Raw genomic sequence first — 25906 nt, 5'->3', positions numbered from 1 at the left:
TAAAATTCAAAAATTTCTTTATGTATATCTGCATTCAAGGAAACATGAACAGTTAAAAAATGTGACATATCAATTTTATCTTCTCTGATACAGGAAGATTTTGTATCTTATATCAGCTGTAGAAAAGGACACTTTGCTAAGTGCTGTTAAATTTTAAGTTAGCAGAAGTAAAGAGTGAGGAGGAAGAGGATGAATTTACCTAAGAAAGCTCAAAAACAATTTCCCCAGAAGTCTTTTTGAGTGGTAGTGGAGAAACTTGACTGATATTTCTCTTTGATCAGGTAATTTGGACAAGGGAACTTTGGATTGATTTGGAGGGTAGGTGATCTATTTTGTATTCCTGCCTGACACTCTCGTTAGTTACATGTGTTTCAATTACAAGCTGGTCTAACAACAGATCATCAAGCCAAGCAGAGAGCTATGGCACCACCATCCTATGCAGCTCAAAAAACAAAAACAGCACCTGCAGCCAAATCACAATGCCCAAGGTTAATTAACCCAGAAATTTCTTTTGATCCTCCTTCAACTCTTTTCCTATTGTTGAAGTATTACTTCTCCCAGATTTAGGTTAAAATTAAACCCTTCAGAAATTGTTTGATGGTTTCTGCTTCCTAGATTAGAACCATGTCTTACTTCCCTAAAAAGAATGGTTTATATCTGGCATTTTTGATCCTGTGGCTCTTTATATTGACAAGTCTTTTTGCTCTTGCTTCCCTTGGTATATTGAATGACATGAGCCTCATCTGCCCTCATAAACCCAAATTCCATTATTGTATGACTCCACTTTAGAAGGAGAACTCTAAGCTGGGAGAATTGCCTTTATGATTCTGAGGCTCCAGATTATTAAAGAGGATGAAGAAATCATAGGGAGAATGGAAGAAATAATCTAGTATGAAGGACACAAAGAAAAAAATTTCAAAGAGAGTACAGGGAAATCAATATTGAGACTTGAGTGGACAGAAGAATGCAAAATAGAGGACAATCAAAGAATTTTGGAGTTGGAAGGGACCTCTTCAAACACTTAGTACAAAGCCCCAAGGTGTAACTTAATATTCCTGACAAGGAATCCAGCTTTGGTTAGAAGACCTTTAATGTGAGTGAACTCAGTATCCTCCTGAAATAACCCACTATACTTTTGGACAACTTCAAATATTTAGAATTTTCTTTTCCTAATTTCAACTTCATACTTGCCTCTGCAATTTCTATCCATTTTTTTTCTGGTTCTGAGAAAGAAACCCTACAAGATCAGAATTGTACAACAGATAGGTGGCTCTTTTTACAAGTGTGATTCTGGACGTGCTAAAACACTAGCCAAGATCCACAGAACACTAGGGAGGATTTTCAGGTATTAGCAAGTACTAAGAATTTTGCTATTTCCCACAAAAGGAATTCATTATTTGTTTTGGTAGTGAAGGATTTATGGAGAAAAATAGGAGATGTGCTTGTCTTCCTGGAAGATGTATAGATAATATAAAGTTTTTTATTCTTTTGTGGATAAGATGAAGTAATGGTGAAATTCCAGTTGGTTGAACAGCTATGATAGTGTTGAAAAATGTCCCTATCAACAGTTTCTAGCAGAGTGTCAAAGGGCTCTGTCACTGCCCTTTTATACATTTTTATCAAAGACTTGGCCAAAAACAGAGAAGCCGTACTTACCAAATCTGTAGAGCATATAAAGCAGGACTATAAAGAGAAGAAAGGTAACAAGATGATGACCTTGAAAGACTAGGATGCTACTTCAAATCTAACAAGACAAAATATTAAAGGAATAAATATAAAATCCTGTATTTTAATTAAAAGAATAAACTGAATAAATAAGGATATGTGAGGCCTGGCTTGAGAGTAGTTGTTTTGAAAAGCAACATAAAGATTTTGGATGACCACAAGTTAACAGGATAACAATGTGATATGGCTGATAAAAAGACTGATGTGATCTTAGAGTGCATATGTAGAAATACAGTGTCTTCATCAATAGGAAATAAAATTACCATTTTCTTTCATACTGGTTGAACCACAACTAGATTATTTCATTATTTTGGACGGTGTCTTTTGATATGGGCATAAACAAACTGGAATACTTCAAAGAAGGTAAAAAAAAATCTGAAAATTACATTAAGATTAGTAACAATTTAAAGACACTGAGCTATTTGGCTTGGAACAGAGAAGTCTAAAGGGAGAGATAATAGTCCTGTCACATAAAAAGGGGTAGGCTAACATGTTGCTTCAGAATACAGACTAATAGGAGAAAAGTTACAAGGAAGCAGCTATGGGTATAATAAAAAGCAAAGCTGTGCAAAAATGGAATGAGTTCTATGTCACTAAAAGTATTCAAATTGGATGACACCAGTCTGAGATTATTTTGGAAGGGTTTTCTATAATGAACAGGATGTCAGACTAGGCAGAGGTGGGGAACCTGTGGCCACAAGGCCACAGGCCGAATGTTCCCCACCATTGGTGGGTGATGTCTAAGGTCCTTTCCTGTTTTCAAGGATCTGACTAAAAACTTCCAAACAATTTGCTTACCAAAACAACGGAAAAAGTAAAAATTCTATCAATAATATCTCATAATTACCTTGCCCTCAATTCATAGGTAAGAGCTGAAATTTTCCAGAACTTTGATGGAACAGAGCGCATGAGGACCACACAATCACAATATGTTTATAAACTCTAATGGTCATTTTCCATAGCATTTTTGCTCTTAAAATAGCATCTTGCTATTCTCACATATTGGTGAATGATTCTATTGTCCTAGTTATGCAAAAAAAATTTATGGCCTAGTGTTCTTAATTGCCCTGATCAACAAATACATGAAATTTAAATGTTCAACCATACAAAATATTAAGGGAACACTGACATTTCCTAGGTCCTCTTTTAATAAGAAAATTTTTAGTCATGATCTGCAGAAGTTGGTCCAGGGCAGTTCAAAGATAAATCTTCTTCATCTGTAATTAGAGAAGGAAAAAAAATCTGTTTTGATTATTTATGACTGTAACTAGCCTTATAAAAAGACTGCAGTAATAAAATATATATCACATAGAGAAAATGAAGTTTAAAAAAAAAGAACAAAAAACTAGTTTAAAAGAATAAGAGAGAAACTATGCATTTGGGGTTAGTTATTGTAGCAGAATACCACAATTAGCTCTTAGATCCTGTCCCCGTTTCCCATCTTCTCCAGCAGATTGTCCCCACTATCATCCTCTCCTCTAATTTTCAGTCTCTTCCTATTTACTGGCTCCTTCCCCAATGACCACAAACACACCCATATTTTTCCCATCAATAAAAATTCTTACTTGATCCTACCCATCCCCATCAGCTAATGTACTATATCTTGGCTTTCCTTTGTTGAGAAACAACATCTATACAAGGTGTCTCCACTTCCTTTTCTCTCACTCTCTTCTTAACTCCCTACAATCTGGCTTTTGACCTCATCATTCAACTGAAACCTCGCTCTCCAAAGCTGCCTCCTCTCAATCTTCATCCTTTTTGACCTTTTTGCAATAGCATTTGGCACTGCTGATCATTTTCCTCCTGGATGCTCTCTCCTCCCTAGGGGTTTATGATACTGCTCTATCCTGACTCTCCTCTCTATCTGATTGTCCCTTCTCAGCCTCCTTTGCTGGATTGTCATCCATGTAATTCTCACTATTCATGGTTGTCTTCAAAGGCTCCGTCCTGGGCCCTCTTCTCTTATTCCTCTATGATTACTTTGTGACCTCATTCGCTCCCACGGTTTCAACGAACATTTCTGTTCAATTGGTTCCCAAATCTACATCCGTTTTTAATCTCTCTCCTGAGCTTCAATCCCACCATTCCCAACAACCTTCAAGATGTCTCAAACTAGATGCTCTCTATATATCTCAAACTCAACAAGTCCAAAACAGAATTTGTCAGTTTTCCCTTCAACCTTCCTAATCTTCCCTTATTGCTAGTCACCAAGACTTACATACTCAATGTCATCCTGGACTCCTCACTTTATTGGCCCCACCTACTCTATTGCTAAACCTTGCAGTGTATCAGCAAGGCAATAATCACAATATAGATGATAATCGTCAAAATGCCTACGTGGTTCTGTATTGGAAAATATATGAGACTCTCCACATAGAAAGTAGAAGAAGTAAACCATTTATCTGGACATCAGAGGATCAGATCCCAAAACCAATAAATCCATAACATCACAGCAGAGAACCACTTCATTCCAAAACCATCTGCCCCCTGCTGGGGTCTTCCCACAAACAAACTCACTCACAGCAACCACAGCACATTTGCTCTTTCCCTCAGCTCTAACTGTAGTAACTGTTCTCCCAGCATTTCCTGTAACACAATTTCCTTTTCCTCTCGGTGAGCTACTCCCACCATATGTGACTTAGGCTTCCTGGGATGTAAGCAGGTCACATGGCCTACTAATAGGTGGGAAAGATCTTCAAATCTAAATTGCTATTATATATAGTCATAATGTCTCTTATGCTCTGCTCTCTACTCACACAGCCACCAGCTTTGTTCAGGACCTGATCACCTCTCACCTGGATTATTACAATAACCTTCTAATTGGTCAGTCTCATTCTCTCCTCACTCTAATCCACCCTCTACTCAATTGCCAAAGTGATTTTCCTAAAAGATAGGTATGATTATGTCACCTCTCAGTTCAATGAGCTCCAGGGGCTTTGATCCTTTAGGATCAAATATAAGTCCTCTGTTTGACATTTACAGCTCTTCCACAACCTATCACTTTGCTCCTTTCCAGTCTTCTTACGTTTTACTCCCCTCCACTTATATTATGTGAGCTCCTTGAAGACAGGGGCTATTTTTGCTTTCCTTTTTTTTCCCCAATGCTTAGCAAAGTTCCTGTAACATTGTGAGTGCTTAATAAATACTCATTCATTGACTAAAGCAAAAGAGAAATCTAATATATTATATAGTAGAAAAGCACTAGACTTGGAGCCATGGGGCCTAGATTGAATCTCCACATCTTCTAATAGTTGTATTACATTGGTCATTATGTGTTAAAGGAAGTACTCAAAAATTTACATGAAAACAGAAACATTTTCTTGACTGCATTCTAGTAGGAATTTAAGTGGTTTTAAGGGACATGGGTAACATATGGGCAAAGTCTTCAAATACAGCATAGCAAAAGAAACAAATATTTTTCAAATAGACACTTCTTACATGGCTACTCTGTAAGAGTCGAGGACATAATATTAAATCTTGATATAGTTTAAGGTATTTCTTTGGAGGAGGTAAGAAGACGCAGTCTAGGCTCATTGCTTTCTGATAATACCTCATAATACAGGGAAAGGATTTAGAGAAAAAGTTCCTTATTATTTTAATGCTCATATTTTCCTAAGTTAGAGAGTTAAATACTGCATAGCATATATAGGGTTGGGTTTGGAGTCAAGAAAACTTTGGTTTAAATCCCACTACTTACATTTACTAGCTATGTAACCATGCAGGTTATTTAACCTCTCTGGGCCTTAGTAACTTCCTCTCTTTCCATATCCTGCCTCCCAATGATCAAGCATTTTTTTTTCTTCCTCTCACTACCACCTCTTACCAGAAAACAAAACCAAACAAAAAATGAAGACCTTATAGCAAATAAGCATAGTAAAACAAAACAAATTTCTATATTGGCAATATCCAAAAGTGTGCCTCATTATGCATATTAGTCTGTCATCTCTCTTGTCAGGAGGTAAGTAGTATTCTTCTCCATCAATCCTCTGGAGTCATAACTGATCAAGATCAGTTCTTCAAGTCTTTTAAAATTGTCCTTTTTCGTAAAGTTGATGTGATAGAACAAATTGTTCTGGTTCTGCTCACTTCACTCAACATCACTTTATACAAATCTTCCCAAGTTTCCCTGAAGTTGAATCTTTATTGCTTATAGCTCGATAGTATTTCATTACATTCACATACCATAATTTGTTCAGCCACTTCCCCAATTAATGGGTACCCCCTTGGTTTCCAGTTCTTTGATGACACAAAAAAGAACTGCAATAAATATTTTTGTACTATTAGGGTCTTTTTCTTTGTCCTCCTTGGAGTATAGGCCTAGAAATGATATTGCTGAGGCCATTTGCCACGAACTTCCTCTTCTTCCTCATCATTCATGTGCCTACTGCCACTCTTTCCTCCACCCCAGTCTCTCATGACTGAAGTAGCTTCACTCCTTCCCAAGGCCAATCCCTATACCTGTTCCATCCTTTTGCCACTAATAGATTGTTCCCTCTGTCATCCCTACTTTTTCACTCATTTTTCCATCTTTCCCTATCATTATCTCATTATCTTTTCCCTTAAAACATTCCCTGGGCCTATCTTCACTATAACTGTTGAGGTGTGAGAACAAGCAAAGTGGGATTTTTTGCTGTTTTTCTTTTTGGAATTAAGTTTCCCAGGCTTATGATAAATTGTAAACATCTGAAGGATTAATCTTCTTCGAACCCTGGTAATCCACAACTGTAACACATTAGGTTCCGAAGCACCCTTTTATGCCTTTGGGCACTAAGCCAATTAAGGGCTGGGTTTTCATGCCTTTGGGGTACTAAGCCAGTCAGGTGGTGAGGAAAACCTATACCAACTGGAAGATTGATTTCGCCTTGGGGCTCACTTGAGGGAAAATACTTTCTCAGAGAACTCTAGAGAAGAAGAGGAGCCTCAGGGTTGTTTAAAGGGCCCCCTGGCTATGAATGTGAACCCAGAAGAAGATGAACACTGAGTGGTGGAAGAGCTGGGGTGGGGGTGAGGTGGCGGCAGGAACACAAACACACTGAGCAGTAGGAGCTTGCATAGCGACGGGGTTTGGAGACACTGGAATAGTTGTTTGTTGTTTCCCAATCATTGTGTTATTTTTGGTAGCTAAAGGTCCTATAGAAATAACAAAGGAGCCAGGGGAGAAGTTTTGTTTGAACTTCACAGAGCCAAGGCTGTGTATGGCAGGAAGCCATGAGCTGAGACATGGAGAAGGAACAGAGGGCTGTCTGCATCAGGATCCTGGAGCAGGCAACCTGCAGCCACACGGCTTGGAATCAAGCCCTGGATCAAGATGAAAAGACCTGGACTCTGGAGAAAGACATCGCTCCCCCCCCCCCCCCCCCCCCCCAAGTGTGTCCTACTTGGATATTCTGGATTGAGGAAATTGTAACCTACTGTGATCTAGGAGTAGGAGCCTCTGCTACCCCTGGGGATGTGATTGTATAAACAAGTATTTTGAGATAGTAGGTTATATATTGAATAATATAAGCCATGTGGCCACCCTGGTAATAAGTTGTTATATTGCTATGAATGTTATGCTTTAGTAAGGTTTAGTTTTGAATACAGAGTTCATTATACTGTGCCATTCAACCCTAAATAAATATGTTCACAGCAGCAGCCCTTAAATGTGCTGTGTTGATTGGGCTTATACAAGGGCAACACTCCCAGTCCCTCAGACTTGCAACCTAGAAGTCATCCTGAATTCCTCACTATCTCTCACCCCCATATCCAACCTGTTGCAGAGGCCTGCCGATTTTACCTTTGCAATATTTCCCAAATGCAACCTCTTCTCTCCTGACACTACCACCACTCTAGAGCAGCCTTCATTACATCATGCCTTGATTACTCCAATAGTCTGCTGGTGGGTCTGCCTGCCTTAATTCTCTTCCCACATATCCTCTCTTTCACATATCTTTAACAGAAGGAAGTATCTTAAAGCATGAAAAAGACCTAGATTTTTTTAGACTCCTAGTTACTATTTCTTTTGGAATTGTTTAGTCATTTCAGGTGTATCCAATCTTTGTGACTCCATTCAGAATTTTCTTGATAAAGATACTGGAATGGTTTGCCATTTCCTTCTCTAGCCCTTTTTACAGATGAGGAAAATGAGGTAAATAGGCTTAAGTGACTTGCCCAGGGTCACACAGCTAGAAAGTGTCTGAGGCCAGATCTGAACTCTGGAAGCAGAGTCTTCTTAACCTTAGGCCCATCATTCTATGCACTATGCTACGTAGCTGCCCCTCTTTAGGAATGGATGAATGCAACATTTTCCTCCAAACATAGTTATCTTGAAAGTTACCAAGTTTAAATAGATCCTTGTACTTCTAATCCTTCCTATTTTCTTATAAGTAGAATCACCAATCAATGGTTGAATTAAGAAATGCACTTAAACTCAGTGAAGTGTGACTTTGAAAACAAAACAAATGAAAATATTTTAAAGTATTAAAGGCAAAAAAGAATTACCAATTTAATATAAAAGATATAGACATATACATACATTGTACGTATTTTACATACACATGCATACTACATATGTGCATGTGTATGTGTACATACACAAATATACAAACATGTATATGTGTATATATATGTATAATAGGATCTTCTTACCTTCATAGGTTGTTCCACACCAAATACAATACCGATGTTCTTCTCTTAAATATCTTGTCAGAATTTGTAATTTTTCCAATACCTAAAGAACAAAATAAGACATTTCATGTAGCAGACCCCTTATTTATTGCTACACGTCTGATTATATGCAATCAACTAATACCAAATTATACATGGCCAACTAATACTATCACTGTCTACTACTTCTTTCAATGACTTTTTAGTTGGCTAGGGTTTGGAAGTAATAAATTAATAATGTATCTTGATGTAACTTTGGCCAAAATGCATAGTTCTTTAATATGCGAAAAAACTTATCCTTAAAATAACTACTCTTTGCTATTAAGGAACTAGGTGTTGAATAAATTCATCATGACCAAACTAAACAGAACCAGTTCAAGGGATCAGTCTCAAACAAGTGTCTATGAAGGTGACAATATTTTCGACTAGACTCCAACTTAACCCCTTTGTGGAGAAAGCAATTTTTTAAAGAAGGCTTTTTTTCTTTCTTGAGGAGGGAGGTGAGGCAATCAGGGAAAGAAGACTTTTTCAAACAAGTCAAGTAAAATAGCACAATTTGAAAATAAAATAAATTCTTTTCTTTGTGTAGATATTAATTCCAAGGATATCCTCTTTTTGTAGATTTGGAAGTGGAATAACCAGGTTTGAGATACAGCTTCACTATTTTTTTTTTTTTGCTGTATGGCCTTCAGCAGATTAATTAATTTCTCTGTGTCTTAGAATCCTCCTCTGTAAAACGGGCATAATTCATGGACTATGGACTCATAAAGTAATAGGAGATTCAAATGAATAACATATGTAAAGTAATTTACAAGATGTAGAGAGCTATGAAAAAGTCAACTGTTATTTGCTTCCTTTTTTGTTGACATTTTGAGGGGAAAAGGCTCTTTTAGAGATTCAGTAGAGGCAAGAAAAGAATATAAAACTAACCTCAAGCACCAAAGATACTTATGAAGAGAACAATAAAAAGTTTGAAGAGGGAAATTAAAACTCATGGCTAAAATGACTCTAAATTATCTGTAGATTTGATATCAAAAATAAAAATTTGACCAAAAATCCAAATTAATTTCAGCTCCTTAACTATGATACTGAGAAAATCACCAAAACTTTTGTTAGAAAATAAAAAAACCATACCAGATATCAAACTGTACTATAAAGCAGCAGTCATCAAAACTACCTGGTACTGGCTAAGAAACAGAGTGGTGGATCAGTGGAGTAGGTTAGGTACACAAGATGCAAAAGTCAACAACTATAGCAATGTACTCTTTGATAAACCCAAAGAATCCAGTTTCTGGGCTAAGAATTCACTATTTCACAAAAACTGCTGGGAAAATTGGAAAATGGTATGGCAGAAACTGGACATAGACCAATATCTTATACCGTATACCAAAATAAAGTCAAAATGGGTTCATGATTTAGGAATAAAGGCTGATACTATAAGCAATTTGGGAGCACAGGGAATAGTTTACCTATCAGATTTATGGGAAAGGGAAGAATTCATGACCCAACAAGAGATAGAGAGCATTACAAAATGTGAAATGGATAATTTTATGCTAAACTGAAAAGTTTTTGTATAAACAAAGCCAATGCAACAAAGATTAGGAGGGAAGCAGAAAATTGGGAGAAAATCTTTACAACCATTGTCTTTGATAAAGTCCTCATATCTAAAATATACAGGGAACTGAGCCAAATTTATAGGAATTAAAAAAACATTCCCCAATTGAGAAATGGTCAAGGGATATGAACAGGCAGTTTTCAGAGGAAGAAATTAAAGATATCTATAGGCATATGAAAAAATGCTCTAGGTCACTATTAATTAGAGAAATGCAAATCAAAACAACTCTTAGGTACCACATCTTTCCTGTCAGATTGGCTAACATGACAAAACAGGAAAATGATAAATGCAGGAGAGAATGCTGGAAAATTGGAACATTAATACATTGTTGGTGGAGTTGTGAACAGATCCAGCCATTTTGGAGAGCAGTTTGGAACTATGCCCAAAGGGCTATAAAAATGTGCATACCCTTTGACCCAGCAATACCACTCCTAGGGCTATATCCCAAAGAGATCACACAAGTGGGAAAGGGGCTTGTATGTATAAAAATATTTATAGCAGTTCTTTTTGTGGTGGCAAATAATTTGAAATCAAGGGGATGCCCATCAATTGGGGAATGGCTGAAAAAGTTGTGGTATACGAATGTAGTGGAATGCTATTGTGCTATAAGAAATGGGGAAGATACGGACTTCATAATAACCTGGAAAGACCTACGTGATGTGATGCCGAGTGAGAGGAGCAGAACCAGGAGAACACTGTACACAGCCACAGACATATTGATTCTGTGACAACTAACTATGATAAACTTAGCTTTCCTCAGCAATACAAGGCTCAAAGACAGTTCCAAAAGACTCATGATGGAAAAAGCTATCTATATCCAGAGAAAGAACTGTGGAGTCTGAATGCAGACTGAGGCAAACTATTTGCTCTTTTTTTTCCTCTTCTTTTTTGGTTTTGTTTCTTTTCTCTCATGATTCATTCCATTGGTCATAAATCTTCTTTGCAACTTGACTATTGTGTAAATAAGTTTAATGTGAAGGTTTATGTAGAATCTATATCAGACTGCATGCTGTTTTGGGGGGGGGGAGGGAGGGAAGGGAAGAAAATTTGAAACTCAAGAACATGTAGAACTAAAAATAAAAAATCTAATTAAAAAAATAAAATAAAGGAAAAATAAAATAAAATAATTTAGGATCAAAACTTACACTTAATTCATCATCACCATATTCATCTTCTTCTTGTTCTTTCTCTTCTTCATCTTCCTGTTCCTCTTTTTCTGGCATGAACCAGTACCATGGCTCCTTGGGAACTTGAATATCCTTAAAACAAGTATTACTTGAGCTTCATTATTTGACAGATATCACTTATGAGACCATTAACAAAAGTACATTAATTTGTGCCAATTACTTCCATACCAACTTAGGAACTCTTATAAATAACCATACTACTTTAAGGTAACTCATTTTTCACTCTATTGATTTAAAGGACATGAGATAGGATCCCAAGTTTAAATAGAGTTTAATATGCAATTTGAGTAAAAGTGTCAATTTGAATAAAAAAGATTTAATATACAATTTGGACATGGTAAAGAAATTGTGTTGGTCAAAAGACAACCCTAGAATATGTAATCAAAATGGTTACCAACTTCTCTGAATTCAATTATAAGTAAAAACAAAGCAAAACAAAAAACCCAGTACTAAAATTATGTTAAGGATGATTTAATCTTCCTTTGGTGATTTTGAAGTTTCTCAGTCACCATCATTACCAACCAGCACTGGACTATGGGCATTCAATAGGGCTATTTAATAGAAAATTCTGATAGAGATAATGTTGGACAAACATTAACATTTTAAATATTTAATATTTTTGTGAATTCTTTTTGGTGATGCTATAACAATCTGCCCACCTGAAAACAAGATTAGAGGCTTACCTTCTGTGTGTCTAATTGATGGCAGGCTCTCTGACTTCTTCTAAGATCACCTTCTAACTTAAGTTCTTCTTTTTTACTTTTGAGTCTCAATCTGATCAAAAGAACAAACTGTACCTGTGTCAGATTTGTACCAGTTCAAATATTTTTGTGCATACCAATGCCAAGAAATGTATCTTGGTAAAGAGGAGGTAAGATTTTAAAAGAGGGAAAATTAACACAGGGAAAGTTTTACCGAAACTGATCTGCAGCTTTTTCCTCATTTTGGTTTCTCAAATGAATTTTTCTTCGGTAATTTTCTAGTTCTTCCTCTGCTTTCCGTTTTATTAATGTCTCATGACCAATGCCACTTCTTCCTATTCAAATTAGGAATTATGATGAGAGAGTCTATTTTTCTCATGTTAACACGTTACATTTTAAATATATAGAAGCTATAAGTAAGTATGTAGATAAAAATTTCAATCGTTCAAAGAGTATTTGAAAAAAGTTTCACGGGAGAAAATATGCATTTGTTTAGGTTCAAAACTTCTGAGAACAAGCTGCACCTCAGATAGAAAAGTAAAATAGGATTTACAGCAATACTACCCCAACTTTGAATCATGAATTTAAGAGATTTTTATTTTTAGGAAAACGTGGTAATGACTTTCATGTTCGCACCCAAAATAATTTGAATAAATGTTGTTGAACTGACATATGAACTAATACTGAAAGCTTCTAAATCTTAAATTACAGCCCATATATTATGGAAAATATCCAATGCTGAAATCTGTCTTTGTGACTTCCTTCATATAATTTGGATAACTAAAATATACATATTATTCAAGTAGTGTTATAAAATTTTCTTAAACCAGTTTTCATAATTTTAAAACTGGCCTAGTTCTAGCTAAAATTTCTTTTATTTTCAACTTGAAAATTTGTGGGCTTCCTACTGGCTTTAAACATTTGCTTTACATTTATTTAGAAAAAGATGTTTCCAGAACCATCAGCAAGAGTATTTCCTAAGTGCTTATGGCCTGACATCACCAGATAAGGGAAATGATTTGTAAGAAAAAACAAATTTGGCTAATATCTGTATTTGAAATTAAAATGATGATCAGTTCAGAACTAGTTTACATACCTGTTTTGATGTTCAGGGGAATGGGTTCAACAATGCCGCTGCCTAGAAAAAAGTAGGAAAAAATAATATTTTAGAAGTTTTCCTTTATGCAATCAGATATAACTGCATATTGAAAGCACCATGGCCAGTAAAGTGCAAGGAGAATGGAAGAGTTTGGAAAGGAAGAACAAGGTGAGGATACTGATTAGAAAGACTGTTGATGAATGGATTTCTGCCTGTGGAAGGGATTCTGATCATGTTAAATGAGAGTAGGGATATTCAAATTTTGAATTAAAGATAACTAAGGAGTTAGATAATTCTAAACTAAGAAAATGTGGGAGACCTGTCATTAATAAAATTAAGCCTTGGTCAGAAATTTATAGTGATGAAGGTCTGGACCTACCCATTGAACAGAGATGGCCACCAGCAATTTGCCCATAGATGTTAGTCAAAATGTTTAATTAACAGAGTTTTAAACAGCCTAGAATCTTGCTTTAAGCAAATATAGGCAAGGGAAAATTTGCAATGACTTACAGAAAGTGTGCTAAATTTGTGTTCCTGCTAATATCAAGTAACAGAATCACAGAACTGGAAGGTATCTCAGAGGCCAGGCAATTCAACACACATATAAACAAGAGTCCTCAGAAATGATTACATTAAGGATAAAATGGTAGTAGTAGTAGGAAAGCCATAAAAAGACCAGTGAGGCTGGGATCAGGGCACATTAATTATCTCAGGTTAAAAATGATATGTATGGAAGACGGAAGAAAAGGCAGGTGTGTAACTTAGGATGAATATAAAAGTAGTACAGTTCTGTAAGAATAGTGTCAGAATACTGTAAGAATAAAGCTCAGGATGAACTTAGAATGGCAATGAATGCTAAGTTACAAAAAAGTTTTTTTTCAAATTTTTAAAGTTATATTTGAGGAAAGATGATGATTAAAGAAAGGACAGGGCCACTACTCTGACTAGATGCAAAAGTGACAAGAAGGCTGAACTCCTCAACATTATTTTTGCATGTTTTCTCTTCTAAACAAAGTGATCCCTGGCCTAAGAGGTACAAAACAAAGATGGTTAAAAGGGAATTAAAAAAAGTTTTTTTTAAAAAATCTTTTCAAAAGGGGAAGTGGGAAAGAGAGGGAAAAGACCAATACTTTTTAATTGATTTTTTTTGTTTGTTTTTTGGCAGGGCAATTGGGGTTAAGTGACTTGCCAAAGGTCACACAGCTAGTGCACGTGTCAAGTGTCTGAGGTTGCATTTGAACTCAGGTCCTCTCTGACTCCAGGGCCAGTGCTCTACTCACTGTGCCACCTAGCTGCCCCTCTTAATTGATTTTTAAAGGGAACTGAATCCCAGGATAAGTGAGAAGAAAGAAGGCAGCATGGCACATTGGGATGAGTACTGGATCTGGAATCAGAGTACTTGGTTTTGAATCCTGGCTCTCATATTTGCTGCCCATGTGACTTTGGACAAGGCACTTCCCTTTCTCCATCAATTTCCTACTTGTAAAATGAAAAGTTTGGATTAAATACTGCTAAATTTCCTTCCAGCCCTAAATCTGTATTCCTATCTATCCTTTGGTGAAAGAAAACAATACAACCCTTAATGAGTTCAAGTCACTAGGCCCAAACTACCTCTTAAGATATTCAAAGAACTGACTTAATGATGTTATTGCTATACCAAAGTTAGTGAGCTGTGAAAGATCATGGAGAATAGGCTTGGAGGAAGACAAATGTCCTCATTTTCAGATGAAATAGAGTTTGTGAACCATCAGTCAGGAAGCTTGACTTTTGTTCCTTGCAAAATTCCAGAATGTATGGTTTGTGAGAACTTGGAAACTATTGATCACTACAAGTGAGCAGAGCTTCAAAACCAGACCATGTCAAACTAGCTTCACTTCCTTTTTCGATAGTGTAACTAGATTGGTGGATCAAATAACACTAGGGAGAAAGTATATTTATATTTCATTAAAGGATTTGACAAAAGTCTTTCATGCCATCCTTTAAACTGGATGACATTAGATGACAGTACAGTTATGTGGAAAAAAAAAAAAACCAAAAATCTAGCTGAATGATCAGAAGCTAAGAGCAGTTCTTAATGGATCAATGCCAACTTGAAAAGAGGTCTATAGTGGAATGCCCCAAGGATCTGTCTTGGGCATTATGTTATCACATATTTTTATAGGTGACCTGGATTGAGGAATAAAACTGAAACAAGGAAAAAATTCATGATGTAGATTCAAAATCCACCTCTGACACCTAGTTGGTGTTCTTGGTGTCACACTCTTGCAAGTTACAATTTCTCTATCTTTAGTTTCCTCGTCTATAAGAGGAATAAATATACCTAAAGTATCTACCTCAATAGTCTGCTGTGAAGATCAAATGAAATTATGTATGAGGTTAAAAGACCTTCATAAATTGCAGCTGTTCTTAAGATAACTTTGTAAAATTTGACACAAAGCTATGAGAACTAGCTAACATGTTGGATGACATTGAGGAGCTAGGTGGCACAGTGAGTAGAATGCTTAGCCTTGAATCAGGAAGATCTGGGTTCAAATCCAGACTCAGATACTTATTAGCTGTGTGACTCTGGGCAAGTCACTTAACCTCTGCCTGCCTCAGTTTCCTCATCTGTAAAATGGGGATAATAATAGCACCTACCTCCCGAGGTTATTCTGAGGCTCAAATGAGATAATATTTATAAAGTGCTGACACATAAAAGACACATTATTATAGCACTTATTATTATTATTACGGAAGTTTCAAAAAGATCTTGGGCTAGAATGATAGGCTGAATAAGAAGAAAAAAATTTAATAGGAATAACTATAAAGTTGTATATGTGGATGCAAATAAATCAAACTAAACAAGTACAGGAGTAAGGAGGTATAGGCTCCTTGTATCAACAATTCCTTTGGAAAAAATCTAGGAGTTTTAGTGTAAGCTCAATGGATTTGCAAGCTCAATGAATGAGCAATGTTATATGACTATCAAAAAAGGTAATATCCTAAGCTGCACTGAGAGAATTATGAAGGAACTGACATTCCCACTGTGCTCTGTCCCAGTCATGTTGCATCAGGAGTAAAATGTTGAGTTTTGGGTACCATGTTTTAGGACAAATTAGCTGGAAATCATTTGGAAGAAGCTGATCATTGTGTAAAGTGGACAGGAAATTATACCATACACATGAAGGAAGGCTAAATGAGCACATAGGGTGTTTGACCCAGAGAAGTGAAGATTTCATTGGGGGATATTACTACTGTCTTCAAATATCTGAAGGGCTATCATGTTGAAGAGAGCTTAGACTTGTCCTGCTACAGCCCAGAGAGAAAAACTAGCTACAATGAAAAAAAGATGCAAAGAAGAAAATTTAGGCCTGATGCAAGGAAACATTTCTTAATAGATACAGCCAACCAAAGCAGAATGGGGTGTGTGGCAGTTGGTGCCTCCTCACTGGAAGTCTTCAAGCAGAGAAAGGATAATGACTTGTCAGGAATGTTGGAGAAAGGATTATTGCTAAGGAATAGGTTGGACTAAATGGTTACCAAGTTCCCTTGGACTCTTTGGCATAAAGGACCATCAAAATGAAACCTGAATATTAACAACCCAAACCCACCATCTCCCTGGCCATCCAAATATCTAGGTCTCAGTGGGATTGATTTTGTTCTGTTCTGACATCTTAAAGTGGTTTTTAAAATTGTTGAGATACATTGGATGTGTTAGAACGTAAGCCTCTTGCATTTATATCCCCAGCATCTAGTACAGTGCTTCACACATAACAAGAGCTTTTCATTCATTGCTTAATATGTTCAACGCTTTTTAAAAAAATGCTTTTTGTTTAATTCTATATCTTAAACAATGGCTTTTCAAATTCAAAAGGAGAATGAAGAATCATTATAAGCCAGCTATGCAGTTGGTCATGTAGCTGCCAAAACTGTAGAATAGAATGAGATATAATCTTGTTTTCACCCTGATGTTGCTCCTTTGTCCCCTGGTTATTAGTACCTCTCCTCCACAACTGTTTCCCAGTTTTTACTGAGGTCGTTAATCCCTTTCCCATTCCAAGTGTTACTAACTGTAGAATAAATTTAATAATGAAGGGATTGTGGATTATCCTTTGCCCTAAGTGAAATGAGAGAGGTTTGGGGGTTTTGGTCATGGTTTAGAAGTAGTTAAGAAAATGAGAAACAGAGGCAAGTGTTGTACAGGGAAGAGGGGTTGGACTAGACAGATGACTTCTGAGGTTCCTTCCAGCTTTGATCCTATGATCTCTCTGGCTTTAAGTTTCTTTTCAAACATTATAAAATAGTTATTACTCATAAAATTTCAATTTTAAATGAAAATTTAAATTAGAATAATTTAATTTTCATAATATAACTTACCACTCTTGCCAAGAGCCTGTCCACTTTTATACCCCATCTTTTGAAGCAAAGCAAATCCCTTGTTTTCACTACCCAAAGCACTCTTCAAAACATTATCACGTCTTTCTTTTTCCTCTTCTTTTAAACTCTTTTGTCTATTTTTTAGATTTGCTTCCCGATGCTTTTCTTCTTTTTGATAAGCCTCTCTGATTCGCCTCAACATGGGCAATCCAGGTCTGATGTCTTCTCTAAACAACAACATTATGGTTAACAATATACATAAGCCCTTGATTTTTTGACACTTAGTATTACGTGAATTTGATTATTTATTTCTCATTGCCTATATCCATTCATTTATTGTTTCCATTAATAACACCAGAATATATAGATTTAAAAAATAATAAATTTCTAAAAAGAAAAAAATAACACAAAACATATATGAAAGTAAGAGTAAACACTGTTTGATTTCCAGTAATGCCCGGCATTCTAAAAAGACTTCACATGTATTATTTAGAGGTAAATAATGTATTATCTTTATACAGAGGATATAAATTTAATGTCTCATTTAACTAAATGAATTACTGTCTGGAAATCATATGTAAGAAATAGAGAATGAGGACTGAAATATTATTGTAGCTGTGATAATAAGAAAGAGATATGACACATTTTTTAAGGCAAAATGAATAGTAATTGGTGACTGATGGGATATTATTGTACTTGCTGTTAATATTATTGGAAATGAGAATGAAAAATAAGATGAGTGAAAAATGACATCAACTTTCTAAGCCTGGGTGACTGGGGAAAGGGATGTCACTGACAATGAAAGGGAAACAGACAGGGAGACAATGAAGGGGAATAAGTTTGGTTTCAGGCTAAGTGTAAAGTGAGACAAAAGGACTCTTAAGAGGAAATGTTAGCAGGCAATTGAAAATTAGGATTGAAAGTCAGGAAAGGACAGAACTAGTGCTAGAGATCTGAAGAGGTCTTTTCCTTAAATATTTTTCTTTGTTATAAGAGTAGGTTCAGTTGAAGGGAAGGAATATAGCTATAGGAGTGTGATCTAAAAACAAAAGCATTCAGTAAAACCTACTAAAAAAACCTCCTAAAAACTAGTATCTTTCTTGTTTCCTTCTCTAGTGAATTATGCTCAATCCTAGGCACCACATTTTAGGAAGGACATTGACTAGATGACACCTGAGGTCCCTTCTAGCTCTAAATCAATGAAATAGGAAGTCTATGAAGGGTTATCATGAGGCACGGAGACTAAACTTTTTCTTGGTTCCAGAAGATAGAACAACAACAACAAAAATGGATGAAAATTTTACAGGCAGCTTCAGGGTGGATATAAAAAACAAACAAACAAAAACAATTGCTGTGTGATCCTGGGTAAGTCACTTAACCTCAATTGCCTCCAAAAAATAAAAATTTTAAAAATATTCAAAACTTCTGAAGAATTAGAGCTGACCCCAAATTCCGGAGATCCCAGGTCCAGGAGAAAATACTGTAAGCAGCCAGACAGAAACAATTCAAATATCATGGAACCACAGTCAGGATGACACAAGATTTGGCAGATTCCACGTTAAAGAAATGGAAGGCTTGGAATATAATATTCTGAAATGCAAAGGAGCTAGGATAACAACCAAGAATAACCTACCTAGCAAAATTGTGTGTAATCTTTCAGGGAAAAAAATGGAGGACAGCTTCAGAAAAACCTGGGAAGATCTATATGAACTGATGCAAATTGAAATGAGCAGAACCAGATCACTGTGCACAGTAACAGCAACACTGTAATGATGACTGACTGTGAAAGCCTTTGTTACTGTGATCAATGCAATGATCCAAGACAATTTGGAAGGACTCATGATGAAAACTGCTATCTATCTACAGAGAGAGGACTGATGAACTCTGAGTACAAATTAAAGTATAATTTTCTCATTTTATTTTCTTGGTTCTTTTTGGTGACATGGCTAATATGCAAATATGTTTTCAATGATTTCACATGTATAATGGGTATGATATTGCCAGTTTTCTCAGTGTTGGGGAGGGGGTGGAGGAAGGGAGAGAATTTGGTACTCAAAATTTTAAAAAATGTTAAAAATGAATAATAGTTTTCTCTAAAAAGAAAAAAAAAGAATTAGAGCTGAACCAAAGTAGAATGAGTAGCCTAGGAAGGTCTTCAAGCAAAGGACAGATATACTTGCAGAGGTGCTGCAAAGGAGGTTCCAGTTCAGGGGTGAGTTGGACTGGATGGATGTAGGATCTTATTAATTCTGAGACTGTAAGATAGTGATACGAATTTGAATCACAGTTCTCTTAAATACTTGAAAAATGACTTCCCTTCTTTGGGCCTCAACAACTTCTATAAAATGAGAGTATAAGACTGGGTGAATTCTAACCAAACTTCCAGGTTGAAATCTTGTAATACTAATTTTCCTCTTCTTGTGAATCATCCATTATTGTCATATACAATATGAATGGATGAGACATATATTTACTTACTTCACATTAATGAAGGAATCAGACATATAGTCTTCTTCTTCTGCCATGTTCACTTTCAGCTCTGAACTTTATATGGTACCTTTAGCTACAAAAAGGAGTCAAATAAAGTTGTAATTATTGTCCAATTCTTTTTCAGAAACTAAAACAAACTTACACTTAATAAGGAAAATTTGGGCCCTTTGAATATTTATGTTATTGTCAATTTCACAGTGTCAATTTCTTTCAACATTAATCTCCAGTTATAGAAGTCACTTCAAAATATGAATTTTAAAAGGCATATTCCTACTTCTGATTTGAACCTGGATTAAAACATGAGAAATGATTAATGGCTCCAATGCATGGCAAAAAGCAAGAACAAAGTGGTTCTTAAGGAGACTTGAAAAATGGCTAATAGACTAAACAATTCCATAAACCACTGTTATGAATCCAATTCAAAAAGCATTTGTTGAGTATCTACTATGTTTAAGGGCACTATGCTAGGCATAAAGGATCAAAATGAAAATACAAGAGTAGAGGTCAGAATTGGAATCATGAATCAAATTTACTTCCTATTAGTAGTTTCTAAAGATCCACTAAAATTCTTTAATGCCTCTTCACAGTAAGGATGTGACCCTATGCTCTAGAAAGTTCTCCTAGTTGGGAGTAAATTCTGTCAGTTCTAAGGATGGAAATATATCTACTTTCTGAGGATCAGCCTAGTCATGTTCAGAAAGGCTCATTACCAGGGTAGCAACAGAAGCAAGACATGGTCCTGGGGACCATCTACTAAAGTTAAGAGAGTGACTTCAATCGTCATTGCTGGAGGGAGTATCCACAATAACCAATTTACAGATTCTTGAAATATTGAGTACTTTTCTAAAGCCAGAGGGCTCCAGTGTTAAACAGACCAAGAGAGAATTAAAATACTTGTCTAAGGAAAATTTGCTCTAACTTAAAAAAATATTAATTTACACATCACCTAAATATAACTAAGAAAGTGAAAGAAATTAGTCACTGGCTCCTTACCTAATCTCCCATTTAACCTCCCTTTAGCCAAACTAATTTATCATGATTCCCCTTAAAAGTCATGTGCATTCTGGCCTCTACTTTTGCTCATTTAAGTCTTTCATTTTGGAGTATCTTCCTCTCTTTTCTGTTGATCAATCAACCTTTCTTGAAACCATTCCTCTTCTATGAGTAATTCCTGAACTCTCTCTTATTGTTTCTTACATGAGCATTCTTCAAACAATCATCTCTCTTTTGTCACAGAGTTTTAATCTTTTCCTCTTTGATTAAAATACCTGCCTTGAAATATGTTCAGGTCTTCCTAATCTTAAAAATCCTTTTCCATATCCCTTGAATCCTACCTATACTTGATACTGCCACCATTTCACTATTCACTCCACTTGCAATCTTGCTTCCATCTTCACCACCGTACTAAAATTACTTTTCCAAAGGTCCTTACTTACTTCTTGATAGATAATTAATCAAGTGACAATGTATTAAGTGCCTGCTAATGTATCAGGCATTATATCAACAAATCTAATGACATTTTCTTAGACCTCATTCTCCTTGACCTCTTTGAGGCTTTTGAAACTACCCCTCTCTGAACTTCCCGAGGCATCATACTGATTTTTCTCTTTTGCTGGCTCTTTTTCTTTCCTTCAATTCTAAAGGTCTGTCCTCAGTGCTCTTCTCTATCTTAGCTCTCTCCTTTGGGAATCATATTCATTTTCATGATTTCAATAATAATTTCTAAATTTCATTTCTTATTCCATAATTCCAACCCTAACCTTTGTCTTGAGCTTCAGATGGGTATGTGACCATTTTTACTTATATTAACCACTAGCAACTCACCTCAACATATCTAAAACTGAATTTTTCTTTCCCCAAAGTCCTGTCAATGAGACCACCATTCACTCAAGCCATGCTTGAAACTATGGTCTTATCTCTCATTTTCTCCTATTTTTTTATGTGCCTCTGAAATCTCTCAACTACGTCCTTTACTCTCTTATCTACCTCAAAGATTATGAGGAAAGTACTTTGTAAATGCATATCCATAAATATGTGTTATGATTATTATTATGATTACCACTTTTACTGCCCTAGTCCAGGTGACCTCTCCTTACTGGATGGACTACTATAATAGCCTAACCAGTTTTCTGAAATCCATTTTCTTTTCACCAATCCATTCTTCACACTCTATTTATGACTAATCTTCAATAAGCACAAATCGATCTAGGCATTTCTCTGCTCAGAATCCTTCAATGACTCCTTATTGTCTACCACATAAAACTCCAACTCCCACACTGGGAGTTGTACTAGTATCAAGGTTGTCCAGAACTGGATGCCATTCTATCTTCTTGGTCTTATCTTTACCTCTACAAGCTATGTTTTAGCCAACTAGGACTTACTGTTTCACTGCTGTGCCTTTGTTCATGCCATTTTCTATATATGGATTACCCCTTCAGCCCCACCTCTGCCTAATGAAATCCTTTCTATCCTTGAAGGCCCAGCTCAAATCAATGTCCTATCTTTTTCTCTTAAGTACGGCTTCCTCCGTGAAGTCTATGACCCCTACCACGAGTAAAGACATTGCTCCATAGATCTTGATAAACACCTGGTTTTCCCTTTTTATGTACTTTTTGTATCATTTTGTATCACAGTTATTTGTATTTGAGTCTCTATGAGACTGTAGCAAACTCTAAAAGGGTGAGGCCTCTTATTTAACTTTTGTATCTCCCCTAACACCTAGCACAATGTTCTGCAACAGAGTAGCTGTAACAGTTTCCTAAATATAGAGTGAATGAATGTTAAAGACATCCTAAACAGAGGGATGACACTGGTTTCATTTTAACCTAAAATTAGAAGGCTTGGAAAAATCGAAAAGAAAAGATACCATACCATATTCAGAAGCTGACAAGTAAACTGAGCCAGGCTCACACTCATCAGCCCTCCTTTCCACTGCACACCCCACCACCAGTCCCCTCCTTTCTGTCTTTCCTCTTTTTACTATCATCCTTGCCCTCCCCAGTTTCTTTCTTACGTTTTACCTGGATCCTCTCACCTTCCTTTCACTTTTGTGCCCTTCCCCCACTTCTCCCTTGCCCCTGTCCCTTCTCCCTCTTTCCTGCTCTCCTCTTCCCTTTTCTCTTCTCCCCCAGCTCTCCACTTTCCAACCCTGGTCATTCTTCTCTCCCCTCCCCTTCTCTCTGCCCTTGTCTCCCACTTGTTCCTTTCCCTCTTTTCTAGTTCTCTTCCTTTCTCCTTGCCTTTTCCCTGGTGCCCAGCTCTTTTCTCTCTGGTCCTCCCTCCCCCCCTTCTCCCTGGTTATCCTAGTCCCCCTTTTCTTCACTTCTCCCTGTCTGTCCCCCTGGTCCCTCCTCTTCTCCTTCCTTCTCCTTTGCCCTTTTCTCTCCTCCCCGCACTCCTCGACTCCCCTCTCTTCTCCCTTCTTCCCTGTCCCCTTTCTCTTCTTCTCTTCTCCCTGTCCCTCTTGTCCCTTTCACTTCTCCTTGTTTCTCTCCTCCCTCCTCTCTCCCCCTTTCCTTTATCCCTCACCTCCCTTTCCCCTGTCCTTTCTACAGAATTCCCTTCCCTTCTCCCTAGTCCTCTCCACTCTCCCTTCCTCACTATCCCTCTTATTCCTTTTCCCTTCTTTCTCTGCCATCTCTCCCTTTCCTTTTTTCTCCTCCCTCCTTTCCCCTTCCCTTCTCCCTCTTCTCCCCTTCCGCTCTTCCTCGTCTCCCTTCTTCTCCCGGTCCCCCTGGGCCCGCTCTTCCCTTTCTCTTCTCCCTGTTCCCTTGCACGCTCCTTTCCCCTGCCCTTTTCCCTTTTCTTCCTTCCTGTTCCTCCTCCTCCCTCTTCTCCCCTACTTTTCTCCCAGGCCCCCTGGCCCCTCCTTCCCCGTTCCCGTCTCCATCCCTCCTCTTCGGATCCCTTCTACCCTCTCCCTCTCTCCGTCCCCTCCCCCGTGCCCCTACTCCTACTCCTCCTCGTCCCCTCTTACTCTTCCGGCCAGCTCGCGCCCCCTTAGGCTCCGAGTTCTTCGCACACTGACAGGTGAGGCGCGCGCCCACTCCACTGTCAGCCCAGGGAAGTTCCTTCCAGGAGACGGGTCGCACTCTGGGACATCGCAGTGGCGTCGCCTCAGCCACGCAGTGCGCTTGCGCGGGGCCTGTCAGCCGCACCTGCAGCTCTCTTTCTCTTTCAGCTTCCTGCTTCCAGGGCGGCGCATCCGGGTCACTTCGGTGGGGCTGCTGTTAACTGCGGCTGCTGCGGCTGCCGCTGCCGCTGCTTTTGCTTCAGCTTCTCTCGGGACCGCCGCATTCGCCTGGATCAGCAGGCCAGCAAAGAAGGGGCTCCCCGCTCTAGAGGTGAGGCCACCCTCGCCCCCTCCTCCTTCCAGCCCTCTCAGCTACCAGTCCTGCTGGTCCCCCCCACCCCCCGCTCCCCCCCGAGCAAACGGGTTTCTCCCTCTGTTTCGGTTGAGCCTTACCTGGAACTTGAGTGAATGACCAAGTGATCAATGGACTGACGGGCCAGGCTTGGGGGGGCGGGGTGGGCGTCTCTCACTCTCCGCCTCCTCCATCCCCGCCCCCCCCCGGGCTGCTCACAGTTCCGTTGTCTTGGCAGTCGGGTTGCCTGAGCTGCTGTCAGGGACGCTGAGGCTCCCTTGTCATCTCAGCCCCATGTCCTGGACTCCTCCCCCTGCTGTCGCCCCGAGTCTCAGTTTTGGGGATTGGGGGGGGGCTCTCTTCACTGTGGGAAAGGTTCTTTTGGGGACAGCTCTAGAACAGCATCTGCAGGGCTGGGGCGGGGGGGAGGGGGAAGCTCATCATGCCCGGTCCCAGGTACTGCCCTTCTCTAGTCTAGGAGGGATAACTCGGGGCCTGCCTAGAACAATAATCTGGGATTAGGGAGAAGAAAGTTCTGGGTTCTAGTCGGTGCTCTACTGGGTAGCCTTGGAGCAAATCTGTTTTACTAACCGTTGATGGTTTGCAAATTTTTGCAAAGCCCTCTTATTATCTCAGTGGTTTTGCTTGTCTTTTGATCTACTTATCTTACCTCCCTGGCCCACCCCCCTCATTAGAATGTAAGCTCTTTTTTTTTTTTGTAGGGGTTGATTTCTTGTTTTCTTATACCCAGAGGGTAGTTCAGTGCCTAGCACTTAGTTGTCATTTAATAAATACTTTTTGATCGACTGATGCTCTCAACCATCTGGTGAGGTAGGTAAATATTATCTTTTTATTGTTGAGCAAACCAAGGTTCTATTAAGTAGCTTGCTAGGGCTGTCCTGCCATAATTGTAATTCAAATTCAAATTTCTCTTGGCTCTTCACTCAGCCCACTACACCATTGAGTGTCCACATATTTTAAGTGGGTGTGATACCTGTTCCGCCTGCATTAATAACAGCTAAACTTTATAGAATGCTTTTAGGTTTGCAAAACACTTTATGTGTCTTGCTTGATTTTCAGATCAACCTAGTGAGATAGGTGCTATTATTATACTCATTTTACAAATGAAGAAACTGAGGCTGAGAGTTTTAAGCAACTTGCCCAAAGTCATAGTTACTGTTTCTGAGGTTGAATTCCAACTAGAGTCTTTCTGGCTCACTGTCCAGTATGGAATATACAATGCTATCTACCACCTAAAAAAGCGATGTGGGTAAAAGTACCGAACATGTTTTAGAAATGTATCATTGCTATTGGGCTTCTTTGTTGTAGAATGTAATTCTTTTTAGACACTGTGTGCCAATAGAAATTGTTATATGAGAATTATGTTACTTTATCAAAGAGTTTCTGGGCATTTAAAAAGTGAAGATTATATTGAAACATGAGTAAACAAGATATCATAAAAAGTTTTGTTGTTCTTTTAGCTTTTAAGCCAATATCTGACACTTAAATATTGGAGTTTCTTGGATGTGACTTTGCTTTTTAATGGTATTCTTTTTTTTATGGCTCTAATTTTTTTCTTTTGGAGGGGGGAGGGCAATTGAGTTTAAGTGACTTGCCCAAGGTCACACAGCTAGTGTCAGTTGTCTGAGGCCGAATTTGAACTCAGGTCTTCCTGACTCCAGGGCCGGTGCTCTATTCACTGCACCACCTAGCTGCCCCAATGG

The 25906-nt window shown here is 37.9% G+C and overlaps 2 protein-coding genes across 3 annotated transcripts in view; one reads left to right on the top strand and one right to left on the bottom strand.

Annotated features, from left to right (window-relative positions):
- On the bottom strand, nucleotides 1–23990 carry GPATCH11 (G-patch domain containing 11). 2 transcript variants are annotated; one of them, XM_036752267.1, is made up of 9 exons: nucleotides 23795–23990; nucleotides 19807–19891; nucleotides 17329–17555; nucleotides 12970–13011; nucleotides 12088–12208; nucleotides 11856–11946; nucleotides 11131–11244; nucleotides 8353–8434; nucleotides 1–2942 (listed from the first exon to the last, which is right to left on the bottom strand). In XM_036752267.1, exons 2-9 carry the CDS (start codon nucleotides 19851–19853, stop codon nucleotides 2887–2889), a joined length of 780 nt encoding a protein of 259 aa, XP_036608162.1. In that variant the 5' UTR covers nucleotides 19854–19891; nucleotides 23795–23990; the 3' UTR covers nucleotides 1–2886. The 2 variants fall into 2 exon arrangements, with proteins under 2 accessions (XP_036608162.1, XP_036608163.1); XM_036752268.1 differs by lacking the exon at nucleotides 8353–8434.
- Nucleotides 23991–24029: 39 nt separating this feature from the next.
- The window catches only part of HEATR5B (HEAT repeat containing 5B), a 153402-nt gene continuing 151525 nt past the window's right edge, over nucleotides 24030–25906 (top strand). Inside the window, exon 1 of the mRNA XM_036752266.1 lies at nucleotides 24030–24161. The gene's annotated coding sequence lies outside the window, so the exon portion shown is untranslated. The remainder of the gene's footprint in view (nucleotides 24162–25906) is intronic.

Source organism: Trichosurus vulpecula, chromosome 3 (genome assembly GCF_011100635.1).
Source record: "Trichosurus vulpecula isolate mTriVul1 chromosome 3, mTriVul1.pri, whole genome shotgun sequence".
In the NCBI taxonomy this organism is placed as follows: Eukaryota; Metazoa; Chordata; class Mammalia; order Diprotodontia; family Phalangeridae; genus Trichosurus; species Trichosurus vulpecula.
Note: the sequence above shows the minus strand (reverse complement) of the source record. Positions and strands in the feature narration are given on the sequence as shown.

What these genes read in the sequence shown, in the direction of transcription:
- GPATCH11 (XM_036752267.1), bottom strand. Translation starts at nt 19,853, where the DNA reads ATGGCAGAAGAAGAAGACTATATGTCTGATTCCTTCATTAATGTGAA. An exon ending in GATTCCTTCATTAATGTGAA is followed by an intron (nt 17,556 to 19,806) that starts GTAAGTAAATAT and finishes GTTGTTGTTTAG; the next exon opens with AGAAGACATCAGACCTGGAT. An exon ending in ACAGGCTCTTGGCAAGAGTG is followed by an intron (nt 13,012 to 17,328) that starts GTAAGTTATATT and finishes ACTTTTTTCTAG; the next exon opens with GCAGCGGCATTGTTGAACCC.